The 24626-nt window shown below is 35.1% G+C and overlaps 1 protein-coding gene across 1 annotated transcript in view; it reads right to left on the bottom strand.

Annotated features, from left to right (window-relative positions):
- The window catches only part of LOC143378491 (uncharacterized), a 52831-nt gene that overhangs the window by 2510 nt on the left and 25695 nt on the right, over positions 1–24626 (bottom strand). Inside the window, exons 2-10 of the mRNA XM_076830285.1 lie at positions 24417–24574; positions 20413–20542; positions 20215–20332; positions 11095–11176; positions 6097–6148; positions 5762–5849; positions 5587–5677; positions 4423–5384; positions 1716–1919 (exon numbers count right to left, since the gene is read on the bottom strand). Of these exons, the coding sequence (XP_076686400.1) occupies positions 1716–1919; positions 4423–5384; positions 5587–5677; positions 5762–5849; positions 6097–6148; positions 11095–11176; positions 20215–20332; positions 20413–20542; positions 24417–24540 (1851 nt within the window). The 5' untranslated portion in view covers positions 24541–24574. The remainder of the gene's footprint in view (positions 1–1715; positions 1920–4422; positions 5385–5586; positions 5678–5761; positions 5850–6096; positions 6149–11094; positions 11177–20214; positions 20333–20412; positions 20543–24416; positions 24575–24626) is intronic.

Here is a 24626-nt window from a genome sequence, read left to right as displayed (position 1 = left end):
CATACTGAAAATCAATATAGGTATTGAAAGGGAAACGGAGTATGTCGGTATTAGAAATTGCAGCAAAAGTAAGTAAAAACAGGAGAGTTTTTACCGAAGTGGCAACGATGAAGAGACGACTATTAAAAAGTGAACAATGAATATATGTGGTTGTTAGAAAAGAAAATTTTTAAAGCCACAAAATAACGTAAAATAACATCAGTAAAATTCGCAAATTAGGCGATATCTGAGAAAAACTACTGTGAACAAATAAACAAAAATTTGAAGTGCCAAAAGAAAACAGGTCAAAAACTGTTGAGTTGTTGTTTATTGCTTTTTGTTTTTATGTAAAAATACAGTTCTTTGGTATCACAAATTTCGATTGTTTGTCATGATTGATTCGGATAATTGAAGTTCTACAATCTACCGCAGGGGTGCACAGGGAGCCGTTTTTAGCGCCTAGCTGCGAGCAACCCGCTTGTCCCGTTGCTAAGGTTAGAATCGGTGAGGGGAACTGCAGTAGTGTACGTGCGTGCTCGTAGGCTCGTAGAGTAAGTATATACAGGGTCAACGTTTTGTCCTGCAACCCGCGCTCGCGCGAACAGGTAAAATGGCAACAGCGCCTCACGGACGCATTCCACTGCAACCATGCACCGTCCCGGCGTTCGGAGAGCTACCAGCGTCCGCTGGATAGTCTCTTTCAAATTAACGTCGCAAAGAGCTATTCAGAATTTCCCGGCCCGGGTTGAAAAATTTGGGGCCTTTTCGTATAACTTTTGAACTATAAGTAATTTAAAATATTTTACATTTACTTAATTTTTTTTCTTTCAATTTTTTAACCATAAGTGTTGTAAAAAGCTTTTTTTTTGCAAACTGTTTATTTGATACTGTATTTAATGCTGTTTTTAAAATTCGTGGTGTTGGAAACAATAGGCTAGTTGTTTCTGTATCATTACATACAGAATCTATTGTTGTGGTTTTCTTTTTTATGATTTTATCCTTAATGCAGTGCATACCTAAATCGGACGTAAAGGGTAGCTAATGGGACGTGTCTTTGATTGTAGCGGTGTTTGAATTTTTTTTCTAGAATTTTTGTGTCTGAATGTTTTAGCTACTCAACGCCACGCCTATACCGGCTTCCGTTAATTTCATATTTTGGAATGATGCGCCATTATTGTGGCTTTTACACGCAGGTGGCGAAAAATCTCTCCGTACAAGGGTGCCGCGGTGAACCCTGTCATAGCTAAACAAATTTAAATTGAGACGGGTACGAGATCAGTCGACATTATTTTCAAACCTCATTACAGTAATCTGGGGTGCGAGTGGGAAACCGATCATAAAAGCGGAGCGCGCGGCTCGATTACCTGGGGCCGGAAATTCCCAATAGCTCTTTGCGACGTTAATTTGTAAGAGACCATCCTAAAATTTTCGGAGGTCAGGCGTCACTGCTGTCCAGGCAGCTGGCAGCTCTCCGCTGGGCCGGTGCATGGTTGTAGTGGAATGCGTTCGTGAGGCGCTGTTGCCATTTTACAAGTTCGCGCGAGCGCGGGTTGCAGGATAAAACGCTGACCCTGTATAGCTGAGTTCAAGTCATACCAAATGCACGTACCCTACTACAGTTCGCCTCACCGATTCTAACCTTAGCAACGGGACTGGCGGGTTGCTCGAAGCTAGGCGCTAAAAACGGCTCCCTCTGCACGCTTGATTCTACCGTATCAAATGTGAGATCTACTTACACCAGATTGCATCATCGCTGCACTGGCTTCTTCTTTCTTAGTGAATTCCACTGATCCAGGAGGATAATAAACTGGAGGACCAGCAACATTTTTACTTTTTACTTTAGGTGGTGTATGCGGCACAAAATCAACTTCCTTCTTAACGGCTGGTGACTCTTTTTGTTGTCTCTTCTCTCTTTTTTCGATGTCCTCTAATACTTCACGCTAGAGAGTAAAAACAATTTTTTATTAGGTTCTGTGTAATATTCGTAATTTAGGTGTGCAAATATCGATATTTCGCTTATTTCTCATTACTGTTATTTTGTAGTTTAGTTTGATTTCGTTCTTATACCCAGTACATGGAAAATTGTTAGGTGTCGACATTTTTCGTCTACTATTCAATTAAATAAAGAAACGATTTCAATGAAATTCTTAATATTAATAAAATCTTTATTCAACTACCGTTGCAGCATTCGAATAATGTTTCTCACCTTATGCTCTAAAGTAGTTTAAACAAGAACTACCTTTGTAATTTTTATTTTTGAAAATTTGTGCACTGAAATATTATGGTATTAAAAGATGAGTCCAAGCAGTGCCATAATTTTGGTAAAGGTTTTGAGTCGTCACGTGGTTTCGGTCTCCAAATCACAAAATTTACTTGAATTGTTTTTGTATAGTTACTCGAAATACCAATACATTAGCGGACAAAAAGTTACCACTTTTTGGATTTGTTCTATTTTTGTTATTTTTAAGCATAAATTGGGGACTGTGGTATGTTTAATATGCATATTCTGATGGAGAATTTAAAGCTGTTTAAAAGCCAGTTACAGTTGAATTTATTTAACCAACAAACAAAAACCCTACATAACATTAAACAAGACAACACACTTTTAAAGCCAACAAAAAGTCACAAAGCTTGGTAACTTTTCAGGTTGTCCTGAAAGCAAAAGGTGCCCCCACAAAATATTAGACTTTTTTATTAATGTTCAAAAGTGGTACTTTTTGTTGGCTTCAAAAGTGTGTTATCTTGTTTAAAGTTATGCAAGGTTTTTGTTTCTTAGTTAAATAAATTCAACTGTAACTGGGTTTTATACAGCTTTTAATTCTCTTTCAGAATATGTATATTAGGCACATACTGCAGTTTTGAGTTGATATTGAAAAGTAATAGAAGTAGGGTGGTTCAAAAAAGTGATAACTTTTTTGTCTGCTACTGTACATATTTATGCAAAACCTAAATTTAATAGCTTTTTTAACTCCTGAAAATCACTCGAAAATTATCATCTAGAGAAGCGATTTTCAATCGGTGTGCTGCGACAAATCCCCAAGTGTCCAAGATTATTTAATACAAGTTAATGTGGTGCGGTAACATTGATTAAAAATATAATCATTGTATACCAATGACGAAAAAACTTCCTGTCAGTGCGATAACTTTCTTAGCCATTTGCAGAACAGTTTATCTAAAGATTTTAGTAATTAAGTAGTTTATGTGTGCCGTGGGATGACAAAATTTGAAAATCGCTGATCAAGAGCAAAGTGTGCCTTAAATCAACCAGTTTTTGTAGAATCTATTTTTACCTTTAATAGTTTGGGAAACAATAATTACTCATATAAACTCAGGGGCGGATTTGGTGATTTGGCGCTTCTACGCTAACAATCATTTGTTGCCCTTTCCGTGGAATATCATCAAATATTTTAATTTAAGGGGGGAGCCTTATTTAGGACGCTAGGAATAAGGTGAAACTTGGGAATTTTTTTCTGAGAGACTGTTAAGCGGATGTTTTCCAAACTTTCAGGGTATTTTAGTTCACATTCAAACAGTAAAAATTAATTTTTTCGTTACAAAGGGTCCGGTAGAAATGGAGATATATGAACACGTTCGTAGGAACTCGCGCGCCGGAGTTGCAAATTTGCGATTCTGTTGGAGGCCCCAATTCTTCCCCGAAATAACTAAAGATTTTCGTATTTCTCGTATAATTACATTGTCGATGTACCTAACAAATGAAAACAAATTTAAAAGTTGGGAAATTGGTGGGACTTCATAGAAAAGTTACGATTCTGCCCAAAGATATTTCGTACTATTTATGGAAAAAGAGTTGTTCAATTTAATTTATTTATAAAATTTTTAGGTCCATCGACAATGTAGTTAAACGAGAAATAAGAAAACCCTTGGGTTTTTTGTTTCAGGAAAGAATTGCGACCTCCAACAATATTCCCAAATTTGCAACTCCGTCGCGCGAGTCCCTGCGAACGTGTTCATATATCTCCATTTCTACCGAACACTTTATAACGAAAAAATTAATTCTCATTCTTTGAATGTGGACTAAAATACCCTGAAAGTTTGAAAAGGATCCGCTTGACAGTTTCTTAGAAAAAAAATTCCCAAGAATCACCTTATTCCTAGCGTCCTAAATAGGACTCCCCCTTAAAACAGTTAAAGCAATTTTAAAATTAATTGAATACGGCAACTCACGAATGAGTTATTCCTAATTTGTTACATGCAAAAAAGTGATTTGTTTTTAAAGTTGTCTGAAGCCTCTGTGTTTAAATATTTTTCAATTTCTTTCGTCCAAAATTTTCCGCTCTATGCAGCCTATTTCACCTATATACAAAGCCATCCTTGTACAAATTAAAAAAATTATCTAAAAGATTTACTTTCTCCTCCTTTTGCTTATTTCTCCACATTTTTAGACATGATACTTGCGGAGCTGAAGAAATTCATTCTACTCACCTCAGAGTCAGAGAACGATGCCATAAGGTCCTCCAGCTTTTTAGGCGGAGTTTGCTCGGTAGTAGCAGGCTTAGATGGGTAAACCTGAACCCCGGTCGGAAATGGTTTAGGTAACAGGACCTCGTGGTCTTCGGCATTCTTATTCGGCGGTGTCGTCGTGGTCGTGTTCGAGAATTTATATATAGTCGTGGTAGATTGTGGCGGAGTGGTTTGCGGCGGTACAGTGTAATAATTAACCGGTGTTCCTGGTTTATCAGGTGTCGGGTGTCGGCCACTGGACGGTGGCCGGCTGGGATAATGTTCCTCGATTCGATTCAGGGTAGTGTGTGTCTCGTTTATCGTCGGTGGTTGGTTTTGATAAATCACCGTTTTGCCTGGGTGGTTTGGTCGATCACTAGGAATATGCCCGTTGGGATAAGCACCGTCCACTTGGTAGTACTTCTCATTTCGCGTAACTGTTGTAGTTTCTAGAGGTGGCGAGCCAGGATGATAGACAACCGTGGTTGGCTGTCCTGGCGGACCTCCATGGTGCTCTTCGCGGTAGAATTTAGCCTCTTGGTGTAGCGTGCTAGACTTTTTAGTGATGTCCGTCACTAGAGGTGGACTATCGTACCTGACTGGTGTTCTGGATGGGACGCTTTCGTTTACTGTCTGGTAGGTGATCGTTTTATCCGTTGTAGAGGTGGAGCCTTTCGGTAATGTGTACGTGATAGTTTGATCGCCTGGAAGCACAACAGTTCCTGGCACGCTGCCGCCTGGTAGATATGTTTCAGGTGCTCCTGGTAGCTCATAGGTGTACGTTTTAATGGTGGTCGTTACTTTCGTGTTTGGACCAGGTGCCAGATTGATTGGTATCGTTGGCGTTGGCGATGGGACTGGTATGTACTCCACATTTCCGTATTCTTGGGTGGCATTCGTGTGCACCGTAGTTACTGTACTCTGCACTGGCTCCGTTTGGTAACCTTTAACAATTAATGGGTTCATACATTTAACGAAAATAGCAAGTTATCAAGTCGAGTTTTGGCAAGTACAATGCAGTTTAGTGGTCAAAATCTACTTAAGTTAGTGCTTGACAACAGTTTCAGGTTAAAACATATTGTTCTGCTGTCGCCAATATTCATTTTCAGTAATTGTATTCTTTTTAAGCTCGTGAGACATACTTACTCGAAGATTCGTGAATATATTTTACATCCCTCTGCTGAGTACCTGGTAAAGGTGAAGTCTGTTTCGAACGAGATGCAGAACTGTCGTATACCTGGCACACAAGTCGACGTTTATAATATTATCAGATCAAATGACATTATTATGTCCGAAGTATTATGAAAGCCAAAGTACCCACTAGTTCTCTATTAACTGTTCTGCTAATAGGCTCTGGACCTCGAGGGTGTACTGTACTGTCTTCGTATGTTCTTTCTCGAATGTCATCGCTGCAAAATATCCGACAATAATATCGAGTGAAGCGCAAAGTCTTCGCTTAAGCTCTTGTTTGTAATTTTATGGCAGGTTAAGCAAAGGCCAAGAGTGCAGTTTCATCAGCAGAGGAAATGCAAGGCCAGATGCGCCTTTCAACTAAGGTTTGAAGCATTGGTTTCTATTTTTATGGGAAGAATGGGCTTCTTGGCAACGATTCAAACAGTGGGGATATTTTGAAGTATTCTTTGAGCGAGAACTTACATCAAGGCCGAACTAGTATTAGTCAACGCATTGTCCGTCGTTATCCACGGATCTGTAAAACAGAAAGAGAAGATTGTATCTTGTAATTAATGACAAGGAGATTCATCTTATACTTGATTTACAATAAACTGAAGAGTAAAGGCTGCCGTACAAAATAGGCAACTAAAAATTTTAATTATCTCAATATTTTGTTGTTGCATCTATACGTAAACTTTACCTCACGCTCAAAATAAATACGCTTCCCAATTTTTCTTCAGCAAGTTCATCATACTTCGTCCGCAGACGAGTCGTAGAATGCGGAAATCATAATTATTAGCGCACTGAGTGTCAGTGAAATGTGGAAACATAAAAAATACGCAGGAAGTGGGACTTAGCTCCTAACTTGATATTACATTTCTTCATCGATTTAACAAGATTCTGATAACTAATATCTAACTAACAAGGGAACACCGCGAACCCGGACTCACCGATTGGAACGCAACTTTGTGGGTTTCATGTGTGCCCTATCGCCCTTTAAGGGGGTGAAACCTAACCTCAAAGTCAGATTGCCACTTCCACTTTTTCACGTATAACTCTCAAAGTACAACAGACAGAAAAAAATGTTTCAAACAAAAGTTTAATGGCGCAATAAGCGCTACAAAATAGCGGTAACAAATTTTGGAAAAGAGTTAAAAAATATATATATAACTGACGAAAAAAATTCTTTTCAAAATTTTGTTAACGCAAGATTGTAGCGCTTATTGCACCATTAAACTTTTGTTTGAAACATTTTTTTCTGTCTGTTGTACTTTAAGAGTTATAAGCGAAAAAGTGGAAGTGCCAATTTGACTATGAGGTTAGTTTTCACGCAATTAAAGGGCGATAGGGCCCAAATGAAACACACCGTTGTTCTTGCTTTGAGTCACTCTATAAAACCCACAAAGTTGCGTTCCAATCGGTGAGTCCGGGTTCGCGGTGTTCCCTTGTAAGCTGTGGGATGCTAACCGGAGTCCTGCCTACAATAGGGTGTAAGTTCAGTTTTGGATCTCTGCTGAACGGCCGTCACCTGCTGGCCTGATAACAATGACCATCCTTGAATCTCAATGTCGCGGACTTCCCGCTGCCCACCCGGCATTTCCATTTTCTCTCCGATTTTATTTTCTCTCTCAAAGTGTCGCAGAGGGTCGGAGAAATCAGGTCGATCTTCTGTTATACGCAGCCCTAATATGGAGACGGTTGTGTACCGTGTGTTACCGCAAACAACACAGACTCCGGTCGGCTACGTCACTTCCATATAGGGAGACAGTCGGCACGGAAATCTTCTCAATATAATGGCGTTGTCGTGTTACTCGGGATCACGGTTTATTGGAATCTCCATAGAATTTTAAAAGTCCTGGCATTTATAGCGCTGCGTTCCCACTTTATGCAACGGATACTAAGACTTGTTAGAAACTCCCCGTGTCACGAATTTCTGCGTAAATGTTAACCCATTAATTAATTTGTCTAGTTTTTATTACAGCAGGTACACAGTTTTTTTTTCAGAATAGGAATAATAACGAAAAATACAGAATTAGGTTATAAAGGTTTAGAATATTTTATTTTCTCAACTTTTGAAATTCACGTTTTAAATTAAAATTGTCGTTTTAGGTTTTTAACAAATACGCGATTATTATTTACTACGCGAATACTTGTCACTTAGAAAAGTAGAAAGAAACTTATCACTTAATATTTTAGACTTCGAAAGTTAGAAATAAGTAGGTGCATTCGAATTTTTCCTCTGACAACAAAAATACTATTACTTTACTTTTTAAAAGGCAGAGAAGTTATTTCCTCTGCTGTTTCTACGAAGAAAAAATTATTAAATGAAATTATTATTAGTCTCTCTAGAATTATTTTCAAGAGAAAATTTTCATCTCTGCAATTCAAACACTTTTTCGCTGTGATAAAATAATACGAAATATGATCACTCTAAAATCCAAAATAAGCGTCACGTCATTTTCGATAGACACAATGCGATTATATCGGCAAAACTCCAGCCGTCCTATTGGTGAAAATAGTTAAACTGGAAATTCTCCCAGTTGCTGATTTGTTTATCCTCGCCATCGTAGCGTGATATTTATAAACGCATTCACTTTAGAAAATTTTGCAAAGATACATGGCTCGTGATACGTTCTTGTACGTGTGGTCCCAGTTCCGCCTTTTAGCATGCGGTAACAGAGCTCGATCGAGCAAATGGTGCGAATTGAGTCTCGCGAGAATCTCGCGGCGAGCAACGAGCCTCCCTCGTTTTGTCGTTCTCATTGTTAATTAACAGTATACCTGCAAGGCCGTTCCGCGCCTTAAAAGGAGCGACACGAGTGACCAGCTCCCCTTCCTTCCACGATCGTACAAAACGCGCGAGCGCTTGCGCGCCATTCCTCGCGAACACACCCGAGGGTTTATAGTAGCATATCCAGCGCAGTTCAGACATAAATCAGACACTTTTTATCAAATATTCAAATACTTTCGCTATTCTTTTCCATCACCCCCCTCCCATGTGGTATCCATTTTTTAAATTAATTCACTTTCCCTCTCGAAATTAGTATTTGGCTTGGATATACTTGTTAATATATTAATTACCATTTGTCATTCTTTCCTTTTCAATATTTCTATTAATACTTTGCGTTTGTCACATGTAAGTGTTGGTAACGATTTTTTAAAGTAATTTTATAGTATTTTAAAATCAGTAAATATCATCAACTATTGTATTTATTTGGGGCTTTAGATTAATATTGTTATTGCGTTGTAATTTTACAATATAATAAAGAGATTGGTTTTTTATTTGACAAGTGGAATGCCTCTCAAGTGCGGACAAGGAAACCGTGTGCAGAAATGAAAGGGGAGCATGTACTTACAATTACAGCATCTTTTGTAGACCTCAATGTAGGAATATAGTAAAAATATATATAATTTAATAAAACTCTATATGCAACAAGCACAGAAAAGTAAGTCACTTGTTTATGGAAATTGAAAATCGTTTCCAACTCTGACAGATTTCACTTTTTTATCTCTGTAGAATCAAGCTTGTACTCTAACAACACTGACCAACACGATTTTTTTTTCCGCAATATCCACTGGGTGATTCTTGTAGAGTTTTTCGCCCTGAACACGAATCCGCAAACCGTTTGTCGCCATCACCCTCAGTTTTTGAGAAATTCGATTTTGAAAAAAACTGCAAATTTTCAAATTTGAACATCTTTTGTGTCGAAACGGTAATAGTTATTCGGTTGCTTGTTCCGTGAAATTATTCTACGAAACCTCCCGAATACAACGATATAAGTTATTATTGCATTATGAACATTTAAATATGTTTAAACAACGATAAAAAGGAAAAGTACACCCGAAATGCACTCATTTTTGAAGATATCTTTCAATTTATTTTCAAAACTAAGAGTCTAGGAGAAAATCTGACTACCCCACGCGATGCAGCGGACAATTTTCCTTCGGAAAGCATCAACAGAAGTGGTAAAACACATTTTGTTTTCAATACAGAAGCGAAATAGTTTGGTAAAACGTGCGGCGTGTATCGCGCGCCGCAGTTGACAACCACTGTCGACGCCGCACGTTTTGCCAAACTATTTCGCTTCTGTATTGAAAACGAAACGTGACTTACCACTTCTGTTGGTGGTTTCCGAAAGAAAATTTTCTGCTGCATTGCGTGGAGTAGTCAAATTTTCTCCTAGACCCTTAATTTTTAAAATATATAGCAATATATCTGCAAAAATTGGTGCATTTCGGGTGTCCTTTTCCCTTTGAACGTTGTTTAAACATATTTAAATGCTAATAATTCGATAATAACTTATATCGTTGGGTTCGTGAGGGTTCATAGAATAATTTGACGGAACAACCAACCGAATAACTATTACTGTTTGAACACAAAAGATGTTCAAAGTTGAAAATTTTTATTTTTTTTTTGAAAATCGAATTTCTCAAAAACCGAGGGTGATGGTGACAAACGGTTTGCGAATTCGTTTTCAGCGCACGAAAACCTATAAGAAACGGCTATTGAATGTTAAAGAACAGTAAAAAAAAGTTCAATTTTGTTGGACAGTGCAATGAGCCCTAAATTGATTTTCAAAATTCAGCATAAAATGCACAGTTGTGTTCTGCCACAAGGTCAGTGTGATTTGAGTTGTGGTCAAACTTTACAATATTCGATAGTTTCTATAGCCCAATGCAGTGTATTTAGTATTTTAAATGAATAATGTAAACCACAATTCAAGTTACCAGCGACAGTGAGCACAAATCTGCAGATGGCGCTGCCTGCGTTGTTGAAAGGAACAAAGAAAGTATTAGACGCGAGGCAAATGTTTGAGTACCTTGTATAACTGAGACGAATTCAAATAAATTAATTATTCTGTAATGACTACTGACTCGAATAATTCAATACTCGGCTAGCTTGAACTGAAACCAACCCTATTCAGCTCAAATTTTGCCTATTTTAATATTCCTCGTCGAGCTTTCTGTGTCTTGTAAAAACCGTGATCTCATAAAGCTTGTAACGCAATTAAATATTAGCCCTCCAAACTAAATGACTCTTCCTTTTAGCCATTAATTTTTATAACTAATATTACAATGCCATTGACTGTATCACTCGTCGTTTATCCTAGCATAACGTTGCTTTTGACTTTGCAGTTGCTTTTATAATTAAATGTTCCCCTCAGAACACTACCCATTTCTGTGAAAATTTAACATGGTTTATGGCATAAAGTTTATGCTCATTATGATCAGTGCTATTAATTCTGCGTTCAATTTTCTTTGAAATCAACACTTATTATATAACAATAAGTGTATTTAACAATGGAATACTACTTGAATAGAAATTTAATTCACAAGTTGTCCTTGACAACGACATTTTGCATATTTATTTTGAGCGAGTATTTTCTAATTTGTCAATTATGTTAAACATTAATATATTAAAATTGAAGAAAATTACAGCAAATAGTATGACAAAAAAGGAATTATTTAACAAGAACTTACCAACTGGCTTTCCATCCAGGCTCTTGTTATACTGGTACGACACCTGTTTATATGCAACGGTTTTGCTTTGACCGGGTTGTACCTGAAGTAAAAAAAAAACTTTTTTATTAAATACTTCTCTGAATATTAATGAAAACCTGTTTACGGAGGCCTTGTTTCCTACCCCAGCTTTTTCTATATCATTCCGACTGGCAAGTATTATTCATAAATGCAGATATCCAACTGTATTACAAATTACAAATGTGTGTTATAAATACTTAACGAATCTTTCTCATGAATGAGTACCTTTCTTAACATCAGGCGAACTGCGATTCGTCAATTGCACACCTTGCAGCAAGAGTTTTTAAGTTATGACGTGTAATATTCTTAAAAAAAATTTACATCGTTTGGCGCAAGTTCGATACAAATCCGATAACAAATGAGCGATTTATTGCAAATTTTGAAGCTGCACCCATTTACTGTTTTGTGCGATACGAACGCGCAACTACGTCCCACCTTACACACAGCCTTTCAAGAAGGCTTTCAAATGTGTGTTGACTGCGGATGAGGATATTTCCGCAGATAATGATGACGAGCAGGCGCAAGAATAATGTTATTCTTTTACATCTACAAACAGTTTTTTTTTCCAGTTTACTCGAAACTGGTCAAGATGGAGTTGCACCCCTCTTCCTGCAAGGTCTTCAGTTACTTAAAATCTCTTGCCCTCTACTGTCTCAAATATTCAACTTCCTACTATATTTTTCGCAATTTATATCGCCTTTCGTTGAAATTCTAATATTGTCTACTTGTTGATACCATTATTATAACAAGCAGAAATTACGTTAAGGGGAATAGAATGTTCATTACTTCACCAATGAGCAACCACTGAAACTGAAAGTATTGCGTGTTTCGTGATCTGTGGATAATCAGTTAACGTGGAAAGCGTGGGTCGAGCATAGGCGACTCTCCTTATAAGATCGTAATTATAACGAATACTGCGTCACAGGCGTTGGCGGGCCTGCAGCCATGTTCGAAACACGTGAAATCTCAATACTATCAGAGCCAACGAAGACCTCATCGGTGAATGAAAATTAAGTAGGGGAGACCGGGGTAAAGTGAACCTCGGGGTAAAATGAGCTTCCTTAATTTGTTCTTTAACAATAGAATATATTTACAAATTTTGGTGACGTAATAAATGTATGTAATATAAGAATGATAAATATGCACATTCAGATATCGAAAAATGTAAATTCATTTAAAAAATTAAAAATGAAGTTTTAGAGACTTCCAATTGGTTTTCTTTTCAATTTAGCTTTTTGGATAAATGAGTTATTTTAACTCCAAATTTTTTCTGCGTGTTTAAAACAAGCTTATAAACATACACGTACACGTGTTTGCGAAAACATTAATCCTAGCATTGTTAAAGAATTAATTTTCCACTGAGTATATATTCGGGGTAAAGTGCCAGAAAGTGGGACAGAAACTAACCCAAAAAAATGAAAAATCTGTCACAGTTTTTGACAAACACGGTGCAAAAAAGCCATAAGCTGCCGTGCTGAACGTGTCATCCTAGCGCAAGGGGTTAATATTTACTTGGATCCTTAATTAAAGTTCTTATTTTATTTCAGCTCACTTTACCCCGGATAGGAGTTCACATTACCCCATACACTTATATCATTTCTTTCAAGATGAAATTTAATATACTCTAAGTTCATTTTAAGTTTTGCTATTCGTCATTTATCAACAGTAATGTTTAAATTATATTATAAATGTATCACCACGCATATTTATTGGAGGGAAAAAATTTTATTCGACTTCAAACTTTTTCGGGCTCACTTTACCCCGGTCTCCCCTAGGTAATTAAAGGATAGCTTTCAAGACTCTACAGCGTAGGCAGGTACTAAATATATGTAATAGGCATAATCAAATGATATTAAACGGTTAATTCTATTATCTCAACTTTATTCTATAATTTCTCTAGTAATAATAATTTCTATTAACGTAACTGATTTACTCTAAAAAAATGTCGTTTGGGAAAAGTTGTCTACTTATTCTATTTATTCTGTGAAAATATCAGCCTTCTTAAATTTGTTTGTATTATTAATGATAAAGGAAATTATTAGGTGCTCTGGTTCTAGTGTTTATCAATGTCATTTATTTAACAATTATAAAAATAAGGCAAGGATATTTTGTGGTTATAAATGGCACATATTTGTACAGTTTGACATTCTCTTTCAAGCTTTTACACTTTTATCTTTACATTCCTTTTTTAATATATTAGAAACACAGCAATGTGGACGTTTCCAGTAATGACGTAAATAGCACAGGTTATACTTACATATGAGTAAGTACGGATTTCGCGTTATGGTTAGCTGACGTGTGATTTATGAAAGAATAGAAACAAGTGGATAAATATTATTTCGTTTGAAGCACGGTCTTAAGGGGTTATACCTAGTCAGGCGGCCGAAAAGAGGCGAATGTTTGCGAATTTTTTTTGAAAAAGCGGAAGCATATATTCTTACAGAACTTTTTGCGCCTAAAAGAGCAACATTTAAAGAACATTTGGTATTTTTTTCGTAGAAAAATATTGACGTTTATGATAAAATAACAACTCACATCCAAGAAGCCTTTTTAAAAATTTGTTTTTGCGGTGAGCACTGCCATTCGGAAACAGATTATCTAAAATCAAGAAACAAAAAAGGTTTCGTTAGCATATTAATGTATCTTCGGGTTAACGGAGGGAATTCTCGAAATATTAATTTAAAATAAAATGGCGGCTATTTATATTTGAAATCCTGATTTTTCGCGTGATTTTTGCAAGGAAAATCAGGATTTCAAATTTAAATAGCCGGCATTTTGTTTTAAATTAATATTCCGTAAAATTCTCTCCGTCAATCGGAATATACATTAATATATTAACGAAATCTTTTTTGTACTTTGATTTTAGATAATCTGCTTCCGAATGGCAGTGCTCACCGCAAATGCAAATTTTAAAAAAGGCTTCCTGGATGTGAGTTGTTATTTTATCATAAACGTAAATATTTTTCTACGAAAAATTACCAAATGTTCTCTGAATATTGCTCTTTTAAGCGCAAAAGGTTTTGTAAAAATATATGTTTCCGCTTCTTAAAAAAAAATTCACAAATATTCAGCATGGATTCTGCGAAATGATGAGAACGATCGAGGAATCAGTTTCAAATGCGACTTAGTTCCACTGGAATAGCTGGCCTTTTAATTGCAATGTCATAGCAGAAAATGGGCAATATATTTTGTGGGGATTAAAATACGTGACATTTAAACGTGGCAGGCGTTGTTCCAGTAGAGTCATCCAACCTGGTACACGGTTAAACCGTAAACTAGAACGTAAATTCTAGGCGTTAATAATTTATATATTTAGCTTTTCATATTTGAAGCTGTTATTCCGTATGCAAATGAGAGTAGGCGGTGCTCCTAGATACGTTAAGGGCTTGGAGGCTGAAAGTTATGTACAGCAGTCGCAAGATATGTATTTGCAGAAAATTACACGTGCAGCTAATATACATTTTCATTGAATGTTAGATCGCGAGCTGAACGGCCGAGGAACGTTGCAATTACCCGGAGCTGGTGTACGCGTAACAGCAATAATTTTCTATCTTCATATAATTTTCTAATAACTGATATGCCTCACAAAAAATCAGATTTATGATACCACATTCCGCAGGATACGAAATGCCTCTTTCTCTGATTACGGAGTAGGGCGGAGCGGAATATTTAAATTTGAATTTTCTGTTGGACTGGGTGTGGGATAGTCGTGTTTTTGATTAACGAAACACAACTGTAAAAAAAATTGGAAAAATATTCATGTATACAGGTTCCTTTTTCTCTTAAAAATGTTAAAATCTACAATGTAAATCTTATTTTTACATTTTGAAAATTAAATTTTGAATTTTCAGTTGGTCTGGGTGTGGGATAGTTGTCTTTTGATTAACCAAACACAACTAAAAAAATTTTGGAAAAATATTCATGTTTGCAAGTTCCTTTTTCTCTTAAAAATGTTAAAATTTACAATGTAAATCTTACTTTTACATTTTGAAAATTTAAATTTGAATTTTCAGTTGGTCTGTGTGCGGGATAGTCGTCTTTTGATTAACCAAACGCAACTGTAAACAATTTTTGCAAAATAATCATGTCTGCAGGTTCTTTTTTCTCTTATAAATGATTATATAATCATTTTGGGGGATAGTTGTCTTTTGATTAACGAAACACAACTGTAAAAAAAAATTGGAAAAATATTCATGTATACAGGTTCCTTTTTCTCTTAGAAATGTAAAAATTCACAATGTGAATCTTATTTTTACATTTTGAAAATTTAAATTTGAATTTTCAGTTGGTCTGGGTGCGGGATAGTTGTCTTTTGATTAACGAAACACAACTGTAAAAGATTTTTGGAAAAATATTCATGTTTGCAGGCTCCTTTCTCTCCTAAAAATGATTATATAATTGTGTTCGGTTAATCAAAAGACAACTATCCCGCACCCAGGCCAAGTGAAAATTCAAATTTAAATTTTCGCCTATGTAGTATCGCTCCGCGCTATTATGGAGGTACAGTATAATCACTAAGTAGGGTATTGTTAATATCGTAGAATTTGAAAGTTTGACTAATAATAATAATGGCGTGACTTTAACGTAGTCTGTTCATTTTGGTATTTTATAGCATGAGCATTGTAATAGAATTTTATAGTATTTAATTATAGTTTTGCAGCTGTGATAACGAGCGACTTAACGGGTTAGATTTATGAATAGAATAAGTTACTTATATGTCAGCTGTACTTGGTATAACAAAGTTTGTCTTCTGAAGCTTGTAATTGGAGTTTTATTAATTTTGACATTAACATTTCTGGGCCAATGGTTGCAACTTTATGTTAAAATAGATAATTACTCACGTTATCGCTTAATCCTTTTGAAAATTTATTGGAACGTAAACAGCAATTTATGTGATCATTTTATAATATTTAATATACAATGTATCTTATTCTCGGGAAAAGATTATTTTAAAATTATGAAATTTTCAGATATTAATTCAAATCAATATGATAAATATTTTTGTTCATAACTATTCATATACTGTTTATTGCGTCGCTTTTTTGTATTATTCCAATAAAAATTTCACATCTCTTTGCAAACCAGCATATAAAAATTTGTTGCCTAAGGCAACAATTAATTTAATTTACCGACAATTTTCATGGCAATATCTCATTACCGATTTTGATGATTGAAATAGTCTTAAAACAAATAATATAATCAGGAATAAATTGAACAATTAAAATAAAGTTGATTTTAAAACCCTCCGAATTAATAAATAATCGAAAAGGTAATTTAGTTTAACTATTGCCTTTCTGTGTACTAATCAAATAATATAATTATAAACAGCATTGTACCTTCAGTAATTTAGAAAATAAATAATTCAGTATCACACTGTAAATCATTTATAAAACACAACACCTTAAGTGCCACCCAAAAATGATCTCACTACATCACGTAATAATTCATCGAATATTTATGCTATATTTTGCAATTAGATGAATGAATTTCCGAAAGTCTTAAATGTTAATCGATTTCGCAGTATTCGAGTTAATACTTTTGGTTAACCTGCGCAAATATGAAGTGTAAACTATAAGATGATTGACCTTAAAGTAATTTCGAAGTGTGCATAAGAATTCCAAGTAAATTGCACGCGCCAATTTATTTTAGTTCAGCATTAGATCGTAGCTTGTGGTAGTTGCAAACATAGAAATATTACATTGCTTTCAACTATAAGAGTGATCTCACTGCTATGATCTTTCTAATGTACCAAGAGTCTGCGTTACGTGCTTAGATATTATTATGCATACATGGAGACTCGTGCCTCGAGGTGAATCTCAGGCGATGCAATCTCTTTGGTATACATATAATTGGAACTGCCACATTTCAGCAAAGAAGCATGAAAAAGGAGGAACTGAAATTATGGTGCTTGTCTATCCGTCTAGACGTTATTAACATACCTTACTACTTCAAGACTGTATAGTTAATCTATGAAATACGTTAGGAAATATACTTTATGCAGGTGAAGTAAAAAGATGTAGGGGACATTCCATGCGAACTCGGACAGATTTCGGAGTAGGTTTTCGTAGATTGCTGAAATTTGAATATGTTGTAGTCTTTACTGATATTTAAACGTGCCTCAAAGGATTTTTCAAGATTTTGAAAAATCACGATTTTACAGCTGTTTGAAGTTAAGTGCTAACTTTTTTTCAATACATTATAGATATGGAAGTAGTAAACGGATGGAGATGAGCTTTACGGTGCTTATAGAGAAGACATTGAAGTTTTAAGAAAAAATTATTTCAGTTAAAAAATTTTTTTTTAACCATTTTTGTGCAATTATTTTAAACAAATGCAGGTTTTTAACATCGGGCGCGATTTTAAGGATCTAAAAAAAAGGAGAATATAGTTTTATCCTTTCCCTTGATGGACAAATTTTCAAAAATATGGACATTTTAAAATTGGCCCTGTAAAAATTGCCGAAAGTTGACGCTGCGTCGCCCACCACCGGCTCGACTGGTCGGACCGCGCGGTACCCGCAGCGGCCAAGCGGCTATACCTGATATTCTTAGACAGGATTCTCTAAAATGGTAAGTATTTGAAAAAAACTGAAGGAGGAATACTTTTACTGCTTTTCATATCCAACATAATACGGTATCTCAATTTTTGGTGTTCGCAATATTTTCCTTGAAACGAGGGTGACTTTTAGTTTTTTAAATGGAATGCTATATATTTGATTACCCAATATGAAAGCGACTGTCAAGACAAATTCAACCATATGGTATACCATGACCTTCAAGGCCACACAAGGTTAGGAATGAAAGAAAGAAACCCTATCTACTAGATAGATAGTTCAATATATTTACTTCATTCTTTTCTTCAATTGGGATACCGTCTTATGTTGGATATAAAAAGCAGTAAGAGTTTCAGGATATAAGAATATCAGGTGCTTGGCGACGCAGAGTCAACTTTCGACAATTTTTACAGGGCCAATTTTAAAATGTCCATATTTTTGAAAATTTGTCCATCAAGGGAAAGGATAGAACTATATTCTCCTCTTTTTTTTTAGATTTTTAAAATCGCGCCCGATGTTAAAAACCTGCATTTGTTTAAAATAATTGCACAAAAATGGTTCAAAATTTTTTCTTTTTAAACTGAAATAATTTTTTCTTAAAACGTCAATGTCTTCTCTATAAGTACCGTAAAGCTCCTCTCCATCCGTTTACTACTTCCATAGCTATAATGTATTGAAAAAAAGTTAGCATTTAACTTCAAACAGCTGTAAAATCGTGATTTTTCAAAATTTTGAAAAATCCTTTGAGTTTCGATTAAATATCACTAAAGACTACAACATATTCAAATTTCAGTAATCTGCGAATAATTACTCCGAAATCTGTCCGAGTTCGCATGGAATGTCCCGTAGGCGATGTGAAAATTTGTGCTTTTGTGCAAATATTTGCGGCGAAGTAAAATATTTAAACGTGACACAGTTAAAGCTCATGCTATACTTATGCATAATTTACACATACATACATCAGGGGTGTGCGGGTATCCGAAAGTACGGATACCCGAGCAGACGGGTCGGGTCGAAAAATTTCAGGTGAACTCGGGCGGGTACCCGCAACTTACGAATGTTCGGGAAGCCCGAAATTTTCGGGTATCTCGAAATTTTCGGGTATCTAGAAATTTTCGGGTATCTCAAAATTTTCGGGTATCTCGAAATTTTCGGGTATCTCGAAATTTTCGGGTATCTAGAAATTTTTAGGTATCTCGAAATTTTCGGGTATCTAGAAATTTTGAGGTATCTCGAAATTTTCGGGTATCTCGAAATTTTCGGGTATCTCGAAATTTTCGGGTATATAGAAATTTTTAGGTATCTCGAAATTTTCGGGCATCTCGAAATTTTCGGGTATCTCGAAATTTTCGGGTATCTAGAAATTTTTAGGAATCTCGAAATTTTCGGGTATCTCGAAATTTTCGGGTATCTAGAAATTTTTAGGTATCTCAAAATTTTCGGGTATCTCGAAATTTTCGGGTATCTAGAAATTTTTGGGTATCTCGAAATTTTCGGGCTTGTTTGGAAGAAGTCGAGCAGGTTCGGTCCAAGGCGTTATCGCCCTATTTCGTCGTCGATTACTCATGCAATCATAGCTAGGCACAAGTCAAGTTAAGTGACGTTCGTAGTGCATATATGTATATGTAGATGTATCCTATCAATTTCTTAATAATGTATAATATATACAGTAAAGAACTTTTCACACATATTATTAGGTATAATAGAATACTTTACTTTAAATTAGCATGTAAGAAACGATAACCGTTACCTTCGCTTCGTTCAGGAACCAATTGCTTAGGAGACTGTTACCTCAGTAATTTAATTTAATTTAAATTAATTTAAGCACCTTTGGTGCTGTGATTAGGTCTTAGGGCTCAGACAATTTGGAGTTAAAATAACTCATTTATCCAAAAAGCTAAATTGAAAAGAAAACCAATTGGAAGTCTCTAAAACTTAATTTTTAATTTTTTAAATGAATTTACATTATTCGATATCTGAATGTGCATAATTATCATTCTTATATTACATACATTTATTACGTCACCAAAATTTGTAAATATATTCTATTGTTAAAGAACAAATTAAGGAAGCTCATTTTACCCCGAGGTTCACTTTACCCCGGTCTCCCCTACACCAAATAAAATATCCCTCCAGTGAATACTTAGGTATGCATAAGATTTTGCAGCTAACTGCTTGAATTTAATGACCACTTGACTGCTAAATTAATAAAATACTGGCAACAAATAAAATATTGTCCTAAAAGTATCGCACATAAAAATAGCAGACTAAAGTTTACAGATATGTAAATAAATAAGAAAAATACTGATCACATTTCTGCCATTTTTTTAGCAAAGCTTTTGAATTTATCACAACAATCAAATAAAAAAAATTATTCTTTTACAGAATTTGTATTGAAAAAATTTTGTAGATATTTATTATAAAAAAGTATTTTTATTCGTACTCCATAGGTAAATTATGCACGTAGAAGCGAGTAATATTCAAATCAGAAAATTCGAATGACTTACATTTTGTAATTCCGAATCAATGAACTCCAAACCAGGTATACCACTCGGTGCACCACTTGGTCCACTGCTCACGTATTTTTCTGTAGTGGTCGTCATCCCTCGAGATGGTGAAATGGGTCTAAAGTTGAATTTCCCTTTGTAACATGAGCTCTTCCTTCATCAGTTTCATAACAAAAGGTGTTCTTAACGCTCACTCACCTGCCCTCAGACACCACCTTGGTTGGATTCGCAGCTACACGATACTCTACCTGGGGTGAGCGTGCTCTGCCACCTCGACTCGGAGTGGCACTTCTCGAGACACTTGTTTGTAAGTCCTCAAGAAGAGCATCTGAAATAGTCAAAGGTATACTCGTATATTAATTTCATTTAAAATATTATTTATGCAAATATGGCGTCCAACATAATATAAATTGATTTTTAACTCCTCTATGATCTTTCGAAGAGGACAATATTTAGAGGAACATATTTTAATTGTTAAGAGTAAACAATATAGAAGATTTAAAATTGTTGAAAGTATTCTTAGAGGAAGCGTATAGATTTTATAAATAAAAATTTTATTTAAGTTAATTTTATTATTTATATAGAAATTTGCTTGTTCTGGGTAATAAAGATATGTAATTACTAATTAATATAACGATTGAGATTCCATCTATTTCGTGTATAAAAATCACCCCATTGTCATTTTTTGCCTGGAAACCTTCCCGACCGAGCACTTGACTCTCAAAAATAGGGGCGGGAAGAAACAAAGATAACTCTAGCTATTAAGAAGGGGAAATGTCAAGTTCCGCATTTCTCATCGGATCTTCACGAAAGTGACACCAATCGATCCCCGTGTGTTTCCCGATTAAAAGACACCAAATACCATGCAAATCGGACTATAATTACCGAAGTTTGACAGTTTAAAGAAAGCCATTCGAATGGTGAAGAAGGCTCGTACTACAGTATAGAACAAATTTTGAGAATGCAGATATTTTTTATGACAATAATGCAGAAAATGTGCAACTACTGCGCAATATGTGAACTATATTATTACGATAAAAAAGGACCTAAATGTGACTGGGTAAAAACTACTTGTTGCAAAAAGTGGGTCCATGAAGACTGCGTAGAGATTGGGGACTGTTTAGTTTGTTAGAAATAGCTTTTTTCAAATATATTTTACGTTTCATTGAGTTCAAATAATTGTTATTAGTTACTAATAGCTTGAGTAGTTTAAAATATCGCTGATTCTCAAAAATTTGCTTCATAGCTTGTGGCATATTACCTCAGACCTTGTGGCATGGGTAATATGCCACTTTCGAGGACTTTTGTGTTTGTACGTTTCTCATTGAACTATAAAACTTACAAATCTTTACTTATTAGTCAATGTACAGAATTAGTTACACTTTCAAATGGTTTTATTTATTTCCCTGTATCTACTTATACTTGTGAGATATCGCGTTTCAAAATTAATCGTGGCATATTACCCCGAGTTACCCTATTAATTAAAAAACTGATGTGATCGTGCATCCCTGCTGATCAACTATCCCACCTTTCCCCTACGTTTTTATATGAACAACGATAGGTATCGTTTCAGTCATTTACAATTAGTAAATGTTAGAGATTAGTTTGTTTTTTCACTGACCGAATATATCCCGTTGGAGAAATGTATTTAACTAACGTTACGAAAGACGATGTTATTTAAAGGCATTTTAATATTGCATATAGAAATGATGTCATTTGTTATGTGCTACATTAAATATAATTCACACGTCATTCGATTTGATGCTTCATCAAAATGCTTATGTAACCATGTAATTCAATATGGGCTTCTTAATGATTACTAATCAGTGTTTTTGTGACACAATATGCGTGTGATATCAAACATGAAGTTACATCGAGTATGAATTAATTAATCCTGAGTATTGGAGATTCTTATACTTAAAGTGTTACTCTAACAGTCAGTAAAATATTTAACTCGGCGGGAGTCGCTACTGGGTAAAATTTACCACAGAGGCGCTAGTTGCGAAAACATGAAGACTGTTTGAATTTTTGTTACAATTTTTTAAAGAACTTTAATAAAGATTTTAAGATATTTCATAATTTTTGTTTGATTCTTAAAGCACTGTACTTTAACATAAAAATTACAAAGTTAAAAAAAAAATTCTGAAACCGTGGTTTTTTACGTTTCAATTTTGGGAATTTTTGACCTGGTAGCGACAGCCTGTGTACAATATGGGGTGCGCCTCCCGCCGCACAGTGGCACGACGCGTGCAAATTCCCGGATATTGACGAAAATATGAAGTACCTTTTTTTATTGATATAATTATATGAGCATTATCCTTGAGTACTAATGGATACGAAATTATGGAAAAAAACTTTTTAAACATTTTAAATCCCGAATTTTTAACAGCAAACACGTTCACTTCTGGATACGGCTATCATATGAATGTAAATAATTAGTATTAGAATAATGAAAAAAAATTCTACCATCATACTACACATTGGGGTTGATTGTTAAGAAGTTGTTTATGTAGAATAAAAACAAAATTTAATGATTTCATTTATGTTTTTCAACCTCTCAAAAAAATTTTTTTTTGTCGATTTAGAAAAATGTCCAATTTGTCAAAAAAATAGCCATATAATCACTAAAAATTCTAGTTTTAGAAAATCCAATTTGCAGTTGCGCCAACTTGCGCCCTTGAGCAGAATTAATTAAATTGTGTACGCATATGGGACGAAACGAGTAAATATGTATCTAGACATTCCTTTTCTTGTACCCGATTGATTTTGCCTTTATGATGTCTTCATGGAAATGAATATAAATATGATATAGCGAACGATAATTCATAAAATTAGGTTATTATTATTATTAAAGTTAGTTAAGTCTTAATAAATAAACGGCGAAGCATTGCATCGCTTTCTTATTTTCTTAAAAATAAATATATGTTTTAGAAATAGATTTGAAATAGAAATAGACTTTTCTTATTAATATCACGATACGTATTTATCTTTGATGTCTGTTTTTTGACCGGTTATTAGTTGAAGATCAACAAAACATGACAACAATAAAATAGTTTATGTGTGTAATATTTATGCCAATTTTGATAAAGATAGGTCACATACAAGAAGTTTGAATGTCCAGCAATTTATACATTTCGTCCCACTGTCTGTTTTACCTTCCTTTCTCATATTCATTTTTGCAGAAAATAATATTTCATCCCCTGAAGCCCTTTATATTTGCACGGAAAACCAGACAAAACTATTTTAAAATTTGCTAAATTTTCAAAGTCTCATAACATTGCTAAAATTCATCCAAACTCGATGAAACAAAAACCATTTTAAAGCTTGAACTTTCTACTTTTCGACTCGTTAAATCACATTTATCGAAATGGGTGTCCAGGGGGTAAAATCCGCCCTCAAACAAGATTGTGCCAAACTGCAAAAATTTGTTGACGTTTGTCAAATGTTAGATAGTGCAAACAATATTTCTTGCAATTTCTGTGTTTACCGTCGGAAAGTATGATCATTTGCCTTTAAAATAAGCTGAGTTTCATCAAAATCGGATGTTTTTTAACAAAGATACGGCCATGTCCAGAGATGTCTACGTTTCGCCCCATTGTGCGCCGGGTTAATAACATTTCATTTACATTTAAATCATTGTATTAAGTCCTTCTCTTTGAAATACAGTTTTACGTTTCGAAGTATCACGACCTAAGGACACATGCATCTTAAACAAACCACAGTCCTACCGAACTGAAGAAAAATAAATTTACCCCAATACCTAAAAAAAAAAAATTCAGCACCATTAACTAAAATATTATTTATAACATGTATAAATAATATAGTTTGAACAGCCACAAAGTTGAGTAGTATGTTCGCTATTTAATTCCCGGGATAACCAAAAGTACCTACACTACACATTTCTGAAGGAAATCTTTTCATTAAAATCTATGAATAATATTAAAATTTTCTTTAAAGCATTTCTAACTATTTACCCGCAAATTCTTCTCGTCTTATAGGCACACATTCCCCCTGAAAAAGCTCAACGTAAACAGTCGAACTTGAAAGCATTAAGCAATATTTATGCATTTACACTTCTGGCAGTTTGCGATCTAATTTTAGCGAGAACCTTGGGATCGTAAAAAGGCATTCGTACGTGTTCGGTGGAAAAAGAATAACCTAAGGATAGGATTACACCTCCGATGGCACATTTAAAGGTTTACCTAAGTTGTTTTCGAGGCTGTTGGCCGTGGTTGCTGCCTGGCTCTGGCCAGATATAGGACCGCCATGACTCACGATCTTTCTGCTGGTGTGCGTTGTCGTCCTCTCCCTCACTGCTGCTGACATTGCGCTCTTCGTCGAGTTCCCTGCCTCACGAAACCTGAGAAACAGATTAAAAAAAACTCTGACATTGATTTTGCCCACGAACTTTT

Source organism: Andrena cerasifolii, chromosome 2, assembly GCF_050908995.1.
Source record: "Andrena cerasifolii isolate SP2316 chromosome 2, iyAndCera1_principal, whole genome shotgun sequence".
NCBI classification, from domain to species: Eukaryota; Metazoa; Arthropoda; class Insecta; order Hymenoptera; family Andrenidae; genus Andrena; species Andrena cerasifolii.
Note: the sequence above shows the minus strand (reverse complement) of the source record. Positions and strands in the feature narration are given on the sequence as shown.